Source organism: Ostrea edulis, chromosome 1 (genome assembly GCF_947568905.1).
Source record: "Ostrea edulis chromosome 1, xbOstEdul1.1, whole genome shotgun sequence".
NCBI classification, from domain to species: Eukaryota; Metazoa; Mollusca; class Bivalvia; order Ostreida; family Ostreidae; genus Ostrea; species Ostrea edulis.
Window position 1 is genome coordinate 80,093,863 of NC_079164.1, and position 20,338 is coordinate 80,114,200.

General features: G+C 36.2%; 2 protein-coding genes across 3 annotated transcripts in view; both read right to left on the bottom strand.

Annotated features, from left to right (window-relative positions):
- Window positions 1-20,338, bottom strand: part of LOC130054058 (uncharacterized) — a 1,204,346-nt gene that overhangs the window by 21,186 nt on the left and 1,162,822 nt on the right. The gene's annotated exons all lie outside the window — the stretch shown is intronic.
- On the bottom strand, window positions 992-19,404 carry LOC130054081 (N-acetylglucosamine-1-phosphodiester alpha-N-acetylglucosaminidase-like). 2 transcript variants are annotated; one of them, XM_056162490.1, is made up of 6 exons: window positions 19,021-19,404; window positions 18,860-18,912; window positions 17,604-17,723; window positions 1,734-1,866; window positions 1,518-1,555; window positions 992-1,405 (listed from the first exon to the last, which is right to left on the bottom strand). In XM_056162490.1, the coding sequence occupies exons 1-6, from the start codon at window positions 19,116-19,118 to the stop codon at window positions 1,239-1,241; spliced, it is 609 nt and encodes a 202-aa protein (XP_056018465.1). In that variant the 5' UTR covers window positions 19,119-19,404; the 3' UTR covers window positions 992-1,238. The 2 variants fall into 2 exon arrangements, with proteins under 2 accessions (XP_056018465.1, XP_056018467.1); XM_056162492.1 differs by having other exon boundaries at window positions 1,223-1,405; window positions 1,768-1,866.

Consider the following 20,338-nt stretch of genomic DNA (forward strand, 5'->3'; position numbering starts at 1 on the left):
GTAATCAAGGAGTCATTTAATGAGTTTACAGTGAGACGTACCTCACTCACCCTAGATGTCCTGGACATATAGATTCATTAGAGTCAGGTGATGCGGATGGAATGGTCGTAACAAACATCATGCTTTCCCTTATATACTCTTACAACTTTCAGCTATGTTACATGTAGGGAATGTAAAGCTTCTGAAGATTGAAAATGAAAGGCTTAAGTTTTCCTATATGTCTATCCAATATTGTAGACCGTTGCCGTTATGTTTCTATGAAAATTAGTACCTGATTTTCTACATGAAAGTTAAATTTCTCACGTGGTCTTATTTAGTGAGTTGTACAGTATCTAACTTTAAATTACAAGTATTGACTCTTATGACATACATCACGAAGACACAGGGGATTTTGCAGAACATTTAGGTACAACTTAAACAGCAAATGTGAAGAATGTATTTGCATTGATGGTTGGTTGTATATCGTTTAACGTTCCGCTCGAGAATCTTTCACTCATATGAAAAGGTCACCGTTGCCGGTGAATATGGATGTTATAGATGAAAACGTAACGAACAGGGATCAATTTGATAACTCATATAAAGACTACAAAATTATGAGTAGGGCAGACACGGACCCCTGGACATACCAGAGATGGAATCAGGTGCCTAGGAAAAGAATCCCCTGTTAACTGGTCACACCTGTCCTATATCTCGATCAGTGAAACGGAGTAATCCGTAGTCACAATCAGTGTGGTAAGAGGACTTTACCCAATTACAGGCTCTATTCGTAAATTAGATCGTTACAATGACCATAATATTAAACATTTCTGTTAAAACCTCTGTAACATCAACGTTATTGTCAGTATCCTGTCTTGGTTTAAAAAAATCTGATCACACGCAGAACAAGCTCTTGCATATCGAATGAATTGAGAGACACAAACGCCATATGCAGGTAATAATGTAATATTGCTACATAAATATGGAAAGTTGATATATGTATATATATATATATATATATATATATATATATATATATATAGTATAAATAAAAACATACTTATTTCGTGTAAACACCATGGGCTCGGTTCGTACCAGAGTACGAACTCGGGCTACCCGAGTTGAAACCAAATGGATAAAGTTTTAACTCTTGAAAATTTAATATTAACACGGGTACGAACCAAAGTCGCCCTATAAAATTTTATTGTAACAAAAATGTTTTTAACTTGAGCATCACTTTTTATCTCATTTACGGGTAATAGTTATGGGGTTTTATACAGAACAACATTTGCTTTTGTACAACGGCTGTAAATATCAGACGCCTCGCTTGATGTGTCGTTGGAACTTCTAGGCAGGCCGACGATTTCGTCCATTATCATTCGTGATTCTCGGACGACATCATAGGGCAATTCATCTTCGTTGACGTCTTCTTTAATTTACAAAAAATATTCCTAATTATATTTCATTTTATTAATGTATATAAGATCTTGTTTTGAAATTCTTTTTTTTAAAGGATAAATAAACTGAAAAGTGCAATTTACCAATTGTTTGTGGTTCCATTGTGAATCGTACATCTGACCTGTAATGAACACATTTAATGTTAAAAGACCACATATTCTCAATAACAAAGGCAAACGAACGATCAAGTAATTCGTTACGCCAAGTACAGAACGATGTTTAGCAATTTGTTTATAAAATTCAAGAATTCTACTTTTTAAAAACATTTTCTATTACTTCTTCATTTGCGGTGAAAATACCTTCTTCGTATATTATATAATATAGCCAACACACCAGCCATCGATCCAGTGCTTATCACCACACCAAATATTACCGGCAACCAGCTTCCCGATGACCCCTTGCCGTTAGACTGCATTTGTGTAGTATTATTGGCTGTTGTTAGAATGAAATACACAAATCAATGATAACACGCTTGACAATACATTTGGCATTAAGTGTGCTTCGGTTTAGGAAACATGCCTAATATTAATTGTCCAATCTTTAGTCGTTGATGATCCGCTCGATCATAGTTCACTCATATGGAGACGTCACCATTGTCGGCGAAGAGCTGCAAAATTTAGGCCCATTCTCGGCGCTTACGGCCTCTGAGCAGGAAGGGATCTTTATCGTGTCACACCTGCTGTGACACGGGACCTTGGTTTTTGCGGTCTCATCATATGGAGAAATTCTTACCATTTGGCTAATTTGCATACCGCCATCTTGGAATTCGAACTATCAGTCATTACGTGAAGAAATTAATAGAAACAAATATATAAAATCACAATTGTAAACTAACCTCTACATAAACACACGTTTCCAGCATCACATTCCATTCTTCATGTTTGTATCTTTTCAATGAAACAACTTTCAATGTAACTGATACAACATTCGGAATTACATTTATAGTTAAAGTTTTGAATCGAAGATCCCCATTCAATCCATTATAAGCATTTCAAGAATCTTTGAAAATCACAAAAGGTCCACTTTTTTCACTTCAAAAAGCAACGGATACTAAATAACGATCACTAATTCCAGCATCGGAAACGGAAAATTAATATGTGTTGTTCTGAAATCTGTTTACAAATTTATTGAGTTCGTTTTAGAATCAAAACCACCGATTTTGGCATTTTTAGCATTTCGGCAAAGAGAAATCGACGGTGAAAATTAAGATTTAGAAAATACAGTCATGCAAATGTATTAATTTTATGAATAGAAATGTCATGTTTTCTGTCCTTGACACTTGAATTGACGTCATGAGGCCCCCAAGAGATATCTACAAAATGTTTAAAGCAATACAAGCTGTAACTGAGGGCAAATGAATTGAAAAGTAAAAGAACACATTTTTAACATATTTGTGATTGAATATACTATATATCATGATAGAATCAAGAGTGATTCTGAAGCAAGAAACCCGTCAAATCAGCATAAAAATGTCGATTTATTAGTTATTGTCATCCTGTTAGTAATTCCTGCTCGTAATCTCCGATGTGCATTGAACTTGAAGGTCACAAGTTCGGAAAATGGTAAGAGAGGTACCGAGCGCGTGTCAGATTTGTAAACAAGAGGTCAATGGGCCAAGAATCGCTCTTCTGATACATTGTAGAACAGGTAACAATTCTCACTAACCAAGATTCATCAATTAACAAAGTTTGATGATGTTAAGTTAAATAGTACCTGAAAATTTGAATGTAACCGTTCAAAAGAAGGTCACGGTGACCTACTTTTGATCGAAACACTGAAGACTCAAGATGCATCAACTGACAAGTCAAATAGTATTCAAATATAGCCGTCAAATTCCAAAAGAAGGCCACAGTGACCTACTTTTTGATTGCCACACTCCAAAGACTCAAAATGCATCAACTGACAAAGTTTGATAATTGAAGTCAAATAGTATCTGAAATATTCAGATATAAACGTCAAATTCCAAAATTAGGTCACAGTGACCTACTTTTTGGTCGACACACTCTGAAGACTCAAGATCTATCAACTGACAAAGTTTGATGATTATAAGTCAAATAGTATCTGAAATATTCAAATATAGCCGTCAAAATTCAAAAATAGGTCACGGTGACATACTTTTTAGTCAACATACTCTGAAGACTCAACATGCATCAACTGACAAAGTTTGATAATTGTAAGTAAAATAGTATCTGAAATATTAAAATATAGCCGTCAAATTCCAAAAGTAGGTCACGGTGACCTACTTTTTGATCAACAAACTATGAAGTCTCAAGGTGCATCAACTGACAAAGTTTGATGATCCTAGCTTTCATAGTGTCCAAAATATGCATCTAAAATTGAAAATGTGAAATTTTAATGTCTGCAAAATTATAAACCTCTCGGTATCTGAAATAACAACCTAAAATGTATTCATAAATGATTAGCCATAAAATTCAAAAAGTAGGTCATGGTGACATACTTTTCACATGACGCAGTTCAAGGTCCCATGATCCATCAACTGACAACCTTTGATGATCATAGGCTCAAAAGTGTCCAAGATATGCATCAAAATCCATTTAATAATAATTACCTGCGAAATTTAAAAGGTAGGTCACAATGACCTACTTTTGAGACAACATGATATTAGGTCCTAAGATGCATCAACTGACAAAATTTGATGATCCTAGCCCTTATACTAAGCAAAATATCAAAGTTTTAACAAAACAAAATTTAATGTCAACTTTGAAGTGACCTTGAGACCACACCCTTTGCCCCAGGATGATGCCTTGAACAATTCTTTATCTACAACCTATCCTCATTCTTATGCATAAGTTTGGTGATAATATGTCCAGTGGTTCTTGAGAAGAAGATTTTTTAGCAACCACTACTTTTGTTTGCATTTTCCTAATTATCTCCCCTTATTAAAGGGTCACGACCCTAGTTTTATTACAAATGAAAGCCCTTAGGCCAAGGATACCCTGTGACAAATTTGACAAAAATTGGCCAAGAGGTTCTTGAGATATAGCCCCTTTTCCAAAAAGTTGACGCACAGCGCACGCCAGACATATGGCCATATGATTAGCTCTTTGAGCCTTCGGCTCAGAAGAGCTAACAATTTAAAGTAGCTCATTACACTAAAATTTTATTTATTGGCTCCTTAAAACACCTCTTATGATGTATGATTTCACCATCGATTGATTGATTGAATATTGTTTTACGTCCCTCTCGAGAATATTTCACTCATATGGAGACGTCACCACTGCCGGTGAAGAGCTACAAAATTTAGGCCTATGCTCGGCGCTTATGGCCTTTGAGCAGGGAGGGATCTTTATCGTGCCACACCTGCTGTGACACGGGGCCTCGGTTTTTGCGGTCTCATCCGAAAGTGATACAAGCTCTCAATTACTTTATATAATTTTTTTGTGATTTTTCCTGGAATGATAAAAAAGGTGTTTGGTTAGCAAATAAGAGATTCTCGAGTCAAAATTTCGCTGTGATTTGGTGCATGATATGAATATTTAATAAAACATGCGTAAAATACTCAGATATAAACGTTCTTTTTTTTTTTTTAGATCTACAAATAAATCTTCAAAAAGCATGTCAGTTAGAAAAGAGATATATCGAAGAAATATATTATAAAAAGAATTTGAAACGAAATTATCATATTTTAGATATAATCACTATATATCAAACTGGAGACAAAAGTACCGATCCCGATCAAAATTGATATAAATTACTAAAATATTCATATTGTTGCTAATTGTATGCACTGTCAATCAAGAAGTTAGTTTCCTTTATAAATTCATTTAATTTGTAAACCATTTTACATCAAAAGAATGGTTTTCTTATTACAATGTTCTCTATGACTACCTTTTTATAATTCCGATCGGGCTTGGTTCAAATTAGAAAAATCGTAATATTGCTGAATTTTGACCATTTCATTTCAATTTCGTTTTAAAATATATTTATCTAATATATCTTTTTTCTAACTGACATGTTTTTTTTAAAATTTTATCCGTAGATTTAAAAAATACTAGCAAATAACGTTTTCAATTTTCATAAATATGTTTTTATTTAAAAAACTAGAACGTTTATCTAATTCGTTTGGGCATGTTTTCTTAGATATTCATAGTATGCATCAAATCACAGCGAAATTTGGACTCTGCAGTATTTTATTTGCAAACAACGTACCTTTTTTATCATTCCGGGATAAATCACAAAAATTCATGTAAAATACTTGAGAGCTTGTATCACTTTTTTGGTATCATAGTTCATAAGAGATGTATTAACGAGCCATTAAATAAAAATTTAGTGTAATGAGCTACCTTAACATGAAAATTCACTTTCAAGTTTTTTTTCGGAGTAGTACATTTGCGTAAGCATTGCTTTCTTACATTTAAAAGTACTTCTTGTCATTCATGAAACGATGTAATAATTTAAAGCTGTATGACCCGATGTCCATGTATTTTTTGTACATAATTACTTTAAAGCAGATTAATTACTTTATAAAGTTATTAACTTTCCCTTAATTACATGCTTGAAAACATCTGCATGTAAAAGAAAACAGTGCGAATATTATTTAGAAAGTAAATATAGTGGCTACATATATAAATCATCCCATAACAGACGTCTATAAATAGACCCACGCGCGTCAGGAGAATCCCAACATGATGTATTAACTCATACGCATCTGTCTAGTTTTAAGGCCGAAAGAGCGTAAAACAACGAATTACTAAGAGGTATTTGATATTTTTATTTCTATTAAACTTATGGTACGGTACTGTTATAACAAAATACACAGCTTTACACAGATAAGACCACCGATGATCTGAAAGTTTGAACTGGTCACGTGACTGTCACTTGAAATGGCAGAGTGACTTGATTATTTGTAAACATCGATTTAAAATCAAATTATTTGGGTTAAAACAGGTGAAATAATTTATGATATGTCGTACAGTCTCATAACTACATACGTGCGGTGATTTAATAGCGTTTTTACGAGATGGGGAAAAAATATTGTAAATCGGACCATACAGCTTTAAAACTAATGACACGTATAGTTATTCACGTCAGTTTCCGTCTTTGTATATAACCTCGACCTCAGCAACCCGATTATGTTCGGCGATCCTCGTTTCCATGTCCTTGTAAACGAAACGTTCATTGTAGGTATGCTCTCAAACAACATTCTCTTGTTTATTTTGCTGAATTTTTCTTCAGATTTTGGGGATTATATTATAGTTATACCGATAGGTGTTGTTTAGTACATAATTGGATAGTTGAAAGAAGAAAAAACCCGCCAGTTACATCTTGCATTGCTCTAAATGATTTCTGAAAACCAACATTTATGTAATTATGATGCCTCACTGAAACTTGGTGCATCTTCAAAACAAAGGAAACATTTATTTGTGAATATGTATTCTTACCTGCAGTTAAAATAAACATAAATACTTGAGAAAGAATTCCTGATCGCCTGATGGTGTATGTTGTTGAATTGGTGGGGATGGGGGCTATGTTACATTAACTTACCGAACAGGATCCTCTCCGTGTGATATTATGTGGATTTATACGTGCCGGGAGGTATGTTTTGTTTTTAACCTCCTCTTGTGGTTCATATTTTGTGATGTCAATTTTTTTTCCAATTTTTTATAATTAATGTTTACACCACGAATTACCATTAAAGGACACATCGCATGTTTTTAAACTTTTTAATTTTTTCAGCAAAATTAATACATTTCATGTCTAAAACTACTTTACATGTGTTTTAAATGAAACAGTTTGCGTAGTTTTCGAGTTTGAAAGCACAGGCACTTGTTTCTGTAAATGACTTATGACCTTTGTATACTAATAACAACACAAGGTACCTAGCTTCAAATGACACAGAATGGCACCCCCTGAGAATGTCGGCCTTTTGATCTTCCAGGGAATATGCGATGCAAATGTATTTACTACCGTTGTATTGTACAATCATTCAACCTAAAAACCATGTATGACATGACTGCATTCATTGCCTCTTATCGCCGAAAACTGCAACAAAACATGGATTTTCCGTTTTATACCACGAAGTGCTATGTACTGATACCGCACAAAATGAAAATTGTATATTCGTTGTGTTGAAAAATAAAGTCTCATTGTTTTATTATCACAATAAATTGATACGATGTTTAATACCAAAATATCTTGAACATATTGCTTTGTTAACAAAATAAAAATTTTGAATTGAAGACACTACGCTATTTTTAGTTACTCAAAAAAACCAAAGCTGTTCGTACGTTTCGGGATTTTACATGTCATCAGAAGATAGAAACTAAGACTTCCCGAGTGGAGATTTAAAAATATTTTCGTGTCGAAATCATTTCTGATGAAGATAATAATGAAATTATGATTTACTGTAAATACAACTTCGTTAACTAGTATGAGAAATATTTCTGCCAATTGCATGTTTCATGCAGATCTATGGAAAGTCAGAGAAAATACAGATAAAAGATTATTTGGAAGTATGCAAAATAGAGCAAGGAAAGTTTTTTAGTGATGTGTTATTGACTTTGTGGTATGTATTGATGTGACAAGTACCTGTTGTTAGATTGAAGTTTTATGAAACCCACCATAAGTACCAAGAACGCTGCAGGCACATATCAATGTTTTTCGGAGGCGTCTGGCCAACCCTTTTAATTGACAATGAACATTATATTATTTTCATGCATGCAAATGAAGATATATTGCGAGAATGGCCCCTCCACTATTTTTGATAGTACTATGTAGTAGTGAATGAGAAGATACCAATGCATGTAAGCTTGAAAGTTATGAATTGAAGCCCTGGAGCAAAGAATGACCCCCCCCCCCTCCCAGCCTGAGGGGAAAAATTGAGACAGCAATGACGAACACTATAACACCCCCACCCCCCACCCATGCACACACTAATTAAGGTTCTGAAGATCTTTATCATGACTATTATATTTTTATCATTGTCTGTCAGGAAATTTAAACAAACCATGTGCAACTTCCAACTTCTCCGGCGAACCCCCTCCCCCACATCCCTAATATTACGGATCTGTGCCGATATGGAAAAATTCACAGGCATCTGAAGTATGGACACCCCCCCCCCCTTCTGATTTTTTTGGGGCGGCGATTATTTCTCCGAAATGTGTGGATTCCCGTCTATTCCACCCTAATTTCGATTTATGTAATCGTAAACATGCTTTTTTGTAAGCCTTATACTTACCTTATACTGTTTATAATAAGTATATTCTATTATACCAGTCCACAATCTCTAAAGCTTGTGAAAAGCGTGAAACGACTACATCAATCGAAATTGAGTTGAGAGAGACAAGGAATCCAAACATTTTGGAGGAATTGTCACCGCAAAAAAAATCAGAAGGGGGGGGGTATATATAGTTATCAGGTGTCTGTGGGAAAAAATATGGGGGGATGGAGTCCCCTTTATTTTTTGTAGCATTTCCCCCCTGATGTTAGTAACTAAATTATATGAAATAAGATCAATTGTGATTAATGGTCACCATTAAAATCATCCTTTTGCCTGTTATTTTTAATTCATCTATGGTGCTCTATCTTTCTATAAATAACTTTAAAGAATTCCAAATGTAATTTTAGAAGAGCGTGCTAGCCAGTCAAAATCGCCCACGTATTCTGCGTGGTATCAGTACATAGCACTTCGTGGTATAAAATGGAAAATCTATTTTTTGTTGCAGTTTTCGGCGATAAGAGGCAATGAATGCAGTCATGTCATACATGGTTTTTAAGTTGAATGATTGTACAATACAACGGTAGTAAATACATTTGCATCGCATATTCCCTGGAGGCTCAACATGCTGACATTCTCAGGGGGTGCCATTCTGTGTCACCTATTTGAAGCTAGGTACCTTGTGTTGTTATTAGTATACAGAGGTCATAAGTCATTTACAGAAACAAGTGCCTGTGTTTGAAAGCGATGAAATTCAAATCTTGCGATATGCATATTTTCTTCGATATTTTACGCGCCATTATCTGTGACATCATATGCGACTTCGAGCGAGAAGATTTGAAAACAGTTGTTAGCCATTTCATAAACAGATTAGATTTAATTGACAAACAAACAATTATCACATTAATGGCTTGTAAATAACACTGCATCAATGTGTTTTGTGACGTTTAAGGATGTACATGCTGTCAGTAGAAAGGATTAAGACTGTTTATTTTTCAATTTTCGAAGGAAGGTATGCCAGGACAAGCCGTGAATATTTTTGTCGGCACAACAACTTTGCCTTAAAAAACCAGTAGAATTTGTCCCTGTACTTTTTTAAACAAGCACTTGGACAAAGACGTAGATAAACTGCGAGAAAATGGTTCTATCGAAGCTACGCACTGTTACATAGTCTATACGGCATATGCTTTCCGTTCTGCTCTCAAATTCAATACACACTCGCACCAACTGACCTTCACCTTGTAACAACATATAGGCAGAACTTCGCTAGCAATGTCTACCAACTGGTAGTTTTAAAAAAGAAATTTAAAGATAAAAGATAATTGAACTTTCAATTATAAATAATAAAATATGATATTTCACAACTTTGAATTGAATATAATAATGTTTTCATTTTTTTTTTTTAAAGGAACGCGTACGTGTTCACAACAACAGAACGCCGCGCTCCCACTTCCTAAGTAACAACGTGTAGATAACAAAATATAATGATTAATAAAATTGCTTCAATAATATAATTTTAAAGTATTGTGATTTTCACAATAAGTTTGATTATTATTATTATTATTTTCTTTTCGAAATGCACCCGTGACAGTAGGCCTAGTTGTCAATGATACATAATCGTATCATAATTTAGGCCTATCTAACTTCTCAAAAAATAAATTTAATAATAATTGCACTGTTTATTTTAGAAAAGCAACAACGCTAATTACATTTGTTTACAGAAATGGCATTACCAAATAGTGTTTAGATAGTGATCCCATGTACACATTATTTACTCGCAAATTTATGCAGATTTCATACTCGCTTGTCTCGCTACATTTGGGTCGCTATTTGTATGCACTGATAGCTAAATGATATAAGACTCGGGAAATTTGTCAACATCGAAATAAATGTTATGATCCATGGTAAATAAATTAGGCCCCTAAAACCCAAGTTTTTAAAAATTTCTAACACTACTTTTACAACAAATTGATCGACGAAGGTCGCATATGATGTCACTGTACCACGTGACTACCTATCTAATTAACTAGGCTTTTTGAAATCGGGGCTTAGATTTAAGTCCGTATTGTGGCTAATTATCACAATACTTCAGCGAACGAACTATTACAATTAAAGTAGGGGTCTAGTAGCGTGACGTCATGTCCGGATCGAACTCTGGTATTGGTTCACGTACTATTATTATCAAACGTATTTTTACATTTACCTGGGTGTTTTTTAATTTAGTAAAATGAATACAATAACACTCAATCACTTATATTTGAGTAGACTATAGCTCCAATCTTCTTTCCATTTTTTGTCATCTAATTCACACATAAAACCAGAGGTACATATTTGTTTAATTGATATACAGGGGTATTACATGTTAAAATTATCTGTAAATTAAAAAAAAATATCATGATATGCGATAATGCACTTGTGGAATTAAATGAAACAATTCTGCACTTGCTATATTTGTTATCTTGTTATATATTTGTTATCTTCTATTATGTGAAAATCATCTTCAAAATGGCTATTTTGGCCAAAAAATGTAAATATAAATTGAGATGCTGAGAAAGGGCAGATTTTTTAAATGCAAGGTGAAGATAACGAACAGTGATCAATCTCATAACTCCTACAAGCAATACAAAATAGATAGTTGGGCAAACACGGACCATGCACACCAGAGGTGGGATCAGGTGCCCAGGAGGAGTAAGCATCCCCTGTTGACCGGCCACACCCGCCGTGAGCCCCATATCCTGATGAGGTAAACGGAGTTATCCCCAGTCAAAATCAGTGTGCCAAGAACGGCTTAACAATCGGTATGAAACACGTCAGACAGCATTTGACCCAATGCGAGGTTGTATTGACGAACTAGATCGTTATAACGACTATAGAATTTGCGAAATGCTGACTTCAATCGAGACTGTTGAAATCCCTGTATCATCAACTTGTTTGTCAGTAGCTTACCTCGATTTAAAAACTGACTATACGCAGAACAAGCTCTTGCATATCGAATCAGTTGAGATATATAAACACCATATGCAGGTGATAATGGAATATTGCTACATAAATGTGGGAAGTTGACGATGGAGAAGCTGAAATCATCCCGTTTGTCATACAGTTGAGTTGTTAGTTTGCCGTTAATGTCTACTTTCAATAAAATATCTAAGTATGAAGCAGAAGTGAACGACTCTGTGGTGTCCTTTATTTCCAGCTCATATGGATATATCAAATCGACATATGAATGAAAGCTATCATTGTTAATAGACAAAACGTCATCGATATATCTAAAAGTCGAATTGAAGGTCACAGCGAGAGATTTTTTCTTCTCACGTAGAAGTTTATGAATATAAAAACAGGTCAGCTAACAAAGGAGCACAATTCGTGCCCATGGGAATTCCAACAGACTGTATTTTAATGTATTTTAACAACCATTCATATATGAACATAATATGTGAGTTTGAATGAAAAATCACAAGTCAAATTTTTAAAATATTCATATTAGTGGTGTTGCAGTGCCGTATTTTTGACCGCCGAGGGCCTGTATTGAGTTCAATTTTGTACCACCATTATTAAAAAACATGAAACTGTGTTAAAATTTCACTTTTAATTATTTAGTTAAACATATTTATTTCATATTTGAGGAAAAAAATTGCAGCATCATACCTCAAACAAAATTTTATGGACATATTCTAGGACTTCTTCAATGAATTCTGATATTGCTGTTTGACAAATGGGGGTACACGTAATAAAAATACCATAATTTACTCATTATACTGACAACCCCCCATTGTTTGTTTTTATCATACCCTCATATGAACAATCTAAGTATTTAAACTCAAATTTTTGAGAAATCACAAGTAGGTCCAGGACTAGGGACCTACCTTAATTTCTATAAGCATAAGGAAGACAAAATGCATATAATTCTGTATACTTTGAAAACACGAGAATGTGTCCTTTAAATGTACGCGGTACAATAACTTCTGATGAATTTTTGCGCTTAATGAATATTCATAACTTTAAGATCACCTGATATCAAGCTAATGAATAAAGTGGTTAGACTTTCTCCATATGTCTGAAGGACCGCCTCATTTAGTCGCCTCTTACGACAAGAAAGGGGTACTGAGTACCCCATTCATATATATCATTAATGTTGTATATGTTTGAGCATACCAGATGGTTAAGTCTTGCTAACTTCCGATGTACACGTAGCTTATTTATCGTATTGTTCCGTGCAATATAGCATTTGTGCAAATACTAGTTATAAATGCAACAAAAAGCCGTGACCTACCTTTCGACGAATTTCGAAGCGAAGAAAATTGACTCCCTCTGACGTTAAAAGCGACTCCTCGTTCTTTTTTGCGACTTCCCCAAAGTGACGGTTTGACACGGTGAATACAAAATAGAGAGTTGGGCAAACACGAACCCCTGGGTATACCAGAGGTGGGATAAGTAAGCATCCCCTGTTGACCGATCACACCATTTACAATTTTAGGTACTAGGATACAACACAGTAGTTTCCCTTTTATGACAAATAATTATTTACTAAATGAATAAAAGTCCCTCGCCAGTGTTCATATATTAATCAGCCATCAGACGTTTATCAATTATTGTGTACGTAATTCCTACTCAAATTACTAATATAACATTTTTCAATATATTTACCTCGCCTGGGCTCATTAGAAGCCAGAGTCACCCCCACCCCCCGCTCCATCAACACAATTTCTCCAAATGCTATATTAAACAGAAACCGCGCATATAAGACTGGTACTTGATATATTCGGAAGAGAGTGATAAACTTTCAGATAAACTGGCCATTATTTGCATTATATATGATAATGGATTTAATTAATACATTGACGTACAGTTCTTTAGAACAAATCCATGTTAAACCACAGGCCTTCGGGCATGGATTATGCACCCCACCACCGTCTTATTATTTTCTAGTCTGGGGTCAACACATTTATTTTCTTTTTATACTTATGTTTTGTAAATATACATTAAATATTATCAAAATATGTTACCTATTATTTAGTAAAAATCTTGTTATCAGTGATATTTCTTCTTACAATCGTTGCAAACGTGATTTAATACATTTTTAGATGATACATGTATTCAAAGTATATTTATAATGCATAAGTAAAAAGGTGTGTAGAAGGTTGCCTCAAGTGCCTGTGTATATATTAAAACTACTCCTTTTGTGGCCTCACCACGTGCGACTTCTGGTGAAATATCGAGCCCGAAACGTACGATTAGAAATAAGCGATAAACGTTCTTCAGAACAATACGGAACGTTCGGGATGTGCCGGAACGACTGGTTATATTTGACGTTTATACACCACGGTCACGTGATAATAACCAATTGTAGGGCAAAGTTGACATTGTTATGAATGGTGTTTCGCTAGCGGACAGCCCACAAAGAGCTAAGCGCTGTCCTACGATGACAATCCAAGTCACTATTGGTGCTTAGTACCTGGAAGTAAGTTAGATGGAAGAAAAAAGGCGTATTTAGACGCGTATCATTGGATGCAAGGCGTGAAGTTTTACCGACATCCTCAAGATATTCCCTATATTTATTTCCCTCGCCAACTCACATATTAATTTAATTTAATCAAATGCATTTTCCTATAAAATGGTTGTAGTGATTCCTTACTTTCAAAGATAGCATTTAAATGCAGGAATTTGATAGTAAATGAAGTATGCCATGCTTGTTTACTTAGTTGTTATTGTAATCCGGAAGTGACATGCCTTACAAATTACGTTCAACGCGCGATGAAAGTCAGAGTGGATCCGTACCTCGAAAGTCCCGTATTGTGACGCGCGGGCGCGCCGAATACAACTAGCCCAATGTATATCCTATTCTTTTTCAAAATTTGTAGTGTCCATTTATCACTCATGTTGATTGGTCGTTGCGATATGAGTGATGTCGTGAGATTGCACTGCGACAATCGAGATCGCACCGAAAGCGTATAACGTAGTCACCGTGGTATTAGCTGCAGAACTGTAGATCTCTGAGAAAGTATTGGGACAGATCAGAGATCTACTTATAGTACAGATCCACCCCCTATAAATACCTTCGATTTACGGCACAGGAAAAATTCGCACAGTTAAGGCCTTATTTCGTTGCATTCTTGTATCGCCGTCACATAAATTTGATATCTAAAAAATTCGAACTTCGTTTCCTACTGTACTTGTGTCCAGACGTACCTTCAAATATTCATTGTTCGAAACCCCTTGCTACACGAAACCTCGCAGCTTCAAATGATTTCGTTTGTTGACGTAGCCATGTTACACGAATCCGGTTCATTTCCATACTCATAGTATTTTTTAAATAATGATATCCCCATTAATATTTTTGGTGAAATCATCCCATTTGGGTTAAATACTTATTATTCAAATAGGATTGAATATTGAACTAAACTCTCAGCTTTCATTAGTTTGGTCCCCATCCCCGCCACTCTTGTTATAGAATCCCGTGGGGATCCGGGTTAGAATAGGTCCTCAGTACCCCTTGCTTGTCGTAGGATGCGACTAAATGGGATGGTCGTTCGGATGAGACCGCAAAAACCGAGATCCCGTGTCACAGCAGGTGTGGCACGATAAAGATCCCTCCCTGCTCAAAGGTTATAAGCGCCGAGCATAGGCCTAAATTTTGCAGCCCTTTACCGGCAATGGTGACGTCTCCATGTGAGTGAAGGATTCTCGAGAGGGTCGTTAAACAATATACAATCAATCAATCTTGTTATAGAGACCAAGCTAGGCTATTGTAGCATTTTCAATACTGGAGAGCTTATTTTACGTTTAGAAAAGTATGTATCTTTTCATTTCTATTTATTACTCGTGTTGGTAATAAATGGAGATGGAATACATGCAAGGTGAAGATAACGAACAGTGACCAATCTCACAACTCCCACAAGCAATACAAAATAGATAGCCGGGCAAACACGGACCCCTGGACACACCAGAGGCGGGGCCAGGTGCCCAGGAGGAGCAAGCACCCCCTGTCGACGGGCACACCCGCCGTGAGCCCCACATTCTGATGAGGTAAACGGAGTTATCCCCAGTCAAAATCAGTGTGCCAAGAACGGCTTAACAATCGGTATGAAACACGTCAGACAGCATTTGACCCAATGCGAGGTTGTACTGACGAACTAGATCGTTATAACGACCACATAATTTGCGAAATGCTGACTTCAATCGATACTGTTGAAATCCCTGTATCATCAACTTGTTTGTCAGTAGCTTACCTCGATTTAAAAACTGACTATACGCAGAACAAGCTCTTGCATATCGAATCAGTTGAGATATATAAACACCATATGAGGTGGTAATGGAATATTGCTACATAAATGTGGAAAGTTGACGATGGAGAAGCTGAAATCACCCCGTTTGTCATACAGTTGAGTTGTCAGTTTGCCGTTAATGTCTACTTTCAATAAGATATCTAAGTATGAAGCAGAAGTGGACGACTCTGTGGTGTCCTTTATTTCGAGCTCACAGGGATATATCAAATCGACATATGAATGAAAGCTATCATTGTTAATAGACAAAACGTCATCGATATATCTAAAAGTCGAATTGAAGGTCACAGCGAGAGATTTTTTCTTCTCACGTAGAAGTTTTTGAATAAATTCTGCTTCATATGAATATAAAAACAGGTCAGCTAACAAAGGAGCACAATTCGTGCCCATGGGAATTCCAACAGACTGTTGGAAGACCTGATCACCAAAGACATAATTCGTATCAAATATTACGAATAGATACAAATAGGAACGGGGTTCAAATCGATTGGCTACCTAGTGTGGCTACGTCAACAAAGGAAATACTTGAAGCTGTGAATTTTCGGGTCGCATGGGCTTTAATTAGTATTTAAAGGTATGTTTGGACACAGGTATAGTGAGAAAATATAATAGGAGTATTTTTAATATCAAATTTATGAGACAGTGATGGACAAATACAACGATATGTACATGTATAAGGCCTCAACCATGCGCAGTTTTCTGTGCCGTAAATCGGAGGTGGATCTGTAGCTCTCTGATTTGTCCCAACATTTTCTCAGACAGCTTCCGTAACAGTTCTGCAGCTACCATGGTGATAGCTTTAACAGATCGATAGTGAGGCCAACTTAGTCCAGCTTCAAGCTATTGTTGATCAAGCCGAGCGTTTGGTGAAGGAGCAATCACTTTTCACCATGGTAAGAGCAGTGCTCGAACTCACGACGGTAGTGACAGTTCCATCGCCAAACGCTCGGCATCAGGTGTGAATGTCACGGGTCCTCGGAGATGACCTTAAAAACGGATGACCCGTGTCACAGTAGGTGTGACACGCTAAAGAACCTTCACTGCTCAATAGCCGTAAGCGCCGAGCATAGGCCTAAATTTGAAGCCCTTCACCGGTCTTGATGACGTCTCCATATAAGTGAAAAATTCTCGAGTGAGAAGGTAAGGAAGATACAATCAATCAATCGAACTCACGACCTCCTGGTCACATGTACGAAGTGAACGCTCTACCACTGAGCTACCCGCGACCACTGTGTAACTTCAAAATAGTCATCATTTGTTTGATATCAACCTCGAGTGTTTTGTATTCATTTTGAAACACACTAAGTTGACATTTTTTTATTACCTCTACAGTTTTCTATCCAGTGTGATTGATAAATATATACAATGAGCTAAGAGTTGACGTCAAAACAATGATGACAATAGTATTAATTGTTCACATTGCTATTCTTATTTTACACGGATGTAGCCTTACCTAGTCCCGTGGGGATCTGGATTAGAATAGGTCAGTACTCCTTGCTTGTAGAAGGCGACTAAATGGGGAGGTCCTTCGGATGAGACCGCAAAAATCGAGGTCCCATGGCACGATTAGGATCTCTCCCTGCTCAAAGGCCATAAGCACCGAGCATAGGCCTAAATTTTGCAGCCCTTCACCGGCAATGGTGATGTATCCACATGAGTGCAATATTCCCGAGAGGGACGTTAGGCAATATTCAATCAATCAATAGCCTTACCTACGCACGATCCATTTAGTTTGTCACACTGCTCGCATTCACATTTCGTCTTACACCCAAATCCATAGTACCCAGGAGGACATATTTTAGTGCACCCAGGTCCGAATGATCCTATACATGCTGGAAACGATCAGATTTGCAATATCAATAAACCCAATACCGTACTTCTGATTTTAATTTGACACGTACCGTTGTTTATTTTTCTGTACTTTCATTTATGGATAAAGAACCAAAATGTGGAATACACATATCAACACTTCGCCACGAGTTACGTTCCTGTGCGGGGTGAGCCAAAGGTAAATCGGTGAAAACCCCAAGTTTTCCCTCCTTACCTTACCAAATGCAAGACGTTGTTACTTTGAATTTTAGCTAATTATTAAGTTTTCATACAAGTTAATGGGTTGCTCCAATCTAGGGAATTGTTGTAGTTGACTGTAATTGATGGAAAAATAACAGATGTCAAAGCTACAGATAAGAAAATTACAAAGGCCAACGTAGGGATATACGATTTTAACCGGGAAATGGCGGACAAGGGGCGTAACTTGCGCGAAGTGTTGATACGTGTATTGATGCAGCAAAATCCAAACGGTGTAAATTACGAACGAACTGCAAATTGGAAAACGAGAAAACAACCTGCAGTAAATCTAAAGATGTTTGCGGTAGAATATGCTACACCTGTTCTCTTTTATCGTGAACCATAGAAAACCTGTAACACCCCCCCCCCCCCTGTATTGTCAACAGTAACCTCCCCTGGCCTGGCTGACGAAAACGTTATCAATAGATATATTACGTAAAATACATACCGTGAAAATATATATTTCATAGGCGTAGCTTGGGTTCGAATATTACCGAGGCTTCGCCCCCAGAAGCTATCGACATTTTAACAACGTAAAAGGTGTTGGTTTTTTTTACCGAGGCAGCTGCCTCGGTTGCCTCAATGGAAGCTACGCCACTGTACTTATACCGTTCTATGTAGACCCTATTGTGTAGAAAATTGTAAAATGTTTGTTTTAGCCTTGGCTTACTGCTACAAATTAGAAGAAGCGAAAATTTAGGTAACACTTTATGGCACGTGTTTAAGAAGAAAGGTATTTTGATTTAATATTTTCTGCTAGCAGAATTTAGTTCTGCGGTCATACATGAAAACCCACATTTTCCCTGTTGAGTGGATGGTCCACTTTGTGTACATGTATCTTTCGTACTATTTATATCATTATGTAAATATAATTATGCATAATAAAATATTGCATGCTTACGAACACATCTACTGCCATTTCTTTTATAATCCGTGCAGCATTTGAATCTGTCTCTAAAGAGAGAAAAAAACAATTTTCGATTAGAAATTTAGATTTGGATGTTTTCATTCTGAATTGAGCAGTCTGTTATTCTGTATGTGTGCAAACAAAAAGTGTCTTACTCTGACGTGCCACAAGTTCCGTTCCTGGGGTTTTCGGTTAGTATTACTTCGGAAATGAGAACATGGAATACCATAATAACAAAAATAGCATCAACCATTTTGTGTCTATTCCACAACTGAACCAGGATTTTGATTTGTCGTGTTATTGGTTTTCATTTGCTTCCTTAAAACCCTGAAGTACATTCTGTACTTAATTAAATGGGAACATGTTTGTTGCCGCATGCAGATTGCATACGTGAATGTACATGTATGAATATTCTAAATGAAAGGTGAAGATAACCAACAGTGATCAATCTCATAACTCCTATGAGCAATACAAAATAGATAGTTGGGCAAACACGGACCCATGGACACACCAGAGATGGGATCAGGTGCCTAGGAGGAGTAAACATCCCCTGTCGACCGGTCACACCCACCGTGAGCCCTATATCCTGATCAGATAAACAGAGTTATCCGTAGTCAAAATCAGTTTGCCAAGAACGGCCTAACAAAAGGTATGAAACACATCAGACAACATTTGACCCAATGATAGGTTGTATAGGGGCTGTAAACTCGCAAACGAGATGACGCGAGATTTGAGTATTTCTGGTGACAAACATACCTTTACGGTTTGCATGAAATCATACCAGTTGGAAATATCCTGCAGTTTTTATCGTTGTTTTGGGCGATGCAAAGAATTGGACGTTATGGGGAAAGTTGCGCATGTCAGTATAAATGCATTCTAATACCGGTAGTAAATTTGATTTCCATTAGATAAATATAAATATCTTGGTTTTGTTTGTTACCACATCTAGGACCTTCATACTGATCATCAGTCTTTAGTTACATATACGCTTAAGTAGATATAAATAGATTTACATGTATTTATTTACAATCCACAAATCAAAACATACACAGTTATACGTCACATGCAGTCACACATGAAATTGTATAAATGAAATGTTTATAGGGGGAGGGAGCATGATTTTACGATCTATAGGGAGAATTTTTACAACAAAAAAACATTCCTAGACACAGCAGCTGTAGCACTACTAAACAGTACTCTTTCAATGACATATACAACAAAACTTCATCACTGATTTCTTATCGGCGTCATGCGTGCATGATCTTCATTAGGCTGCAATAATATATCCCTCTCCTTTAAAAAAAAAAAAGGTGGGGGGAGTCAGATTAGTAAACTCGGAGAGGGCTACATTATTGCAGCTAAACCTTGATAAATGTAATATTTACACAATTTTCAAAAAGAAGTGATAGTATTTATATTATAAAGCAATATATTGATTTTAGAAAGTGGATTCATTGAGATTCGGTTGGTACT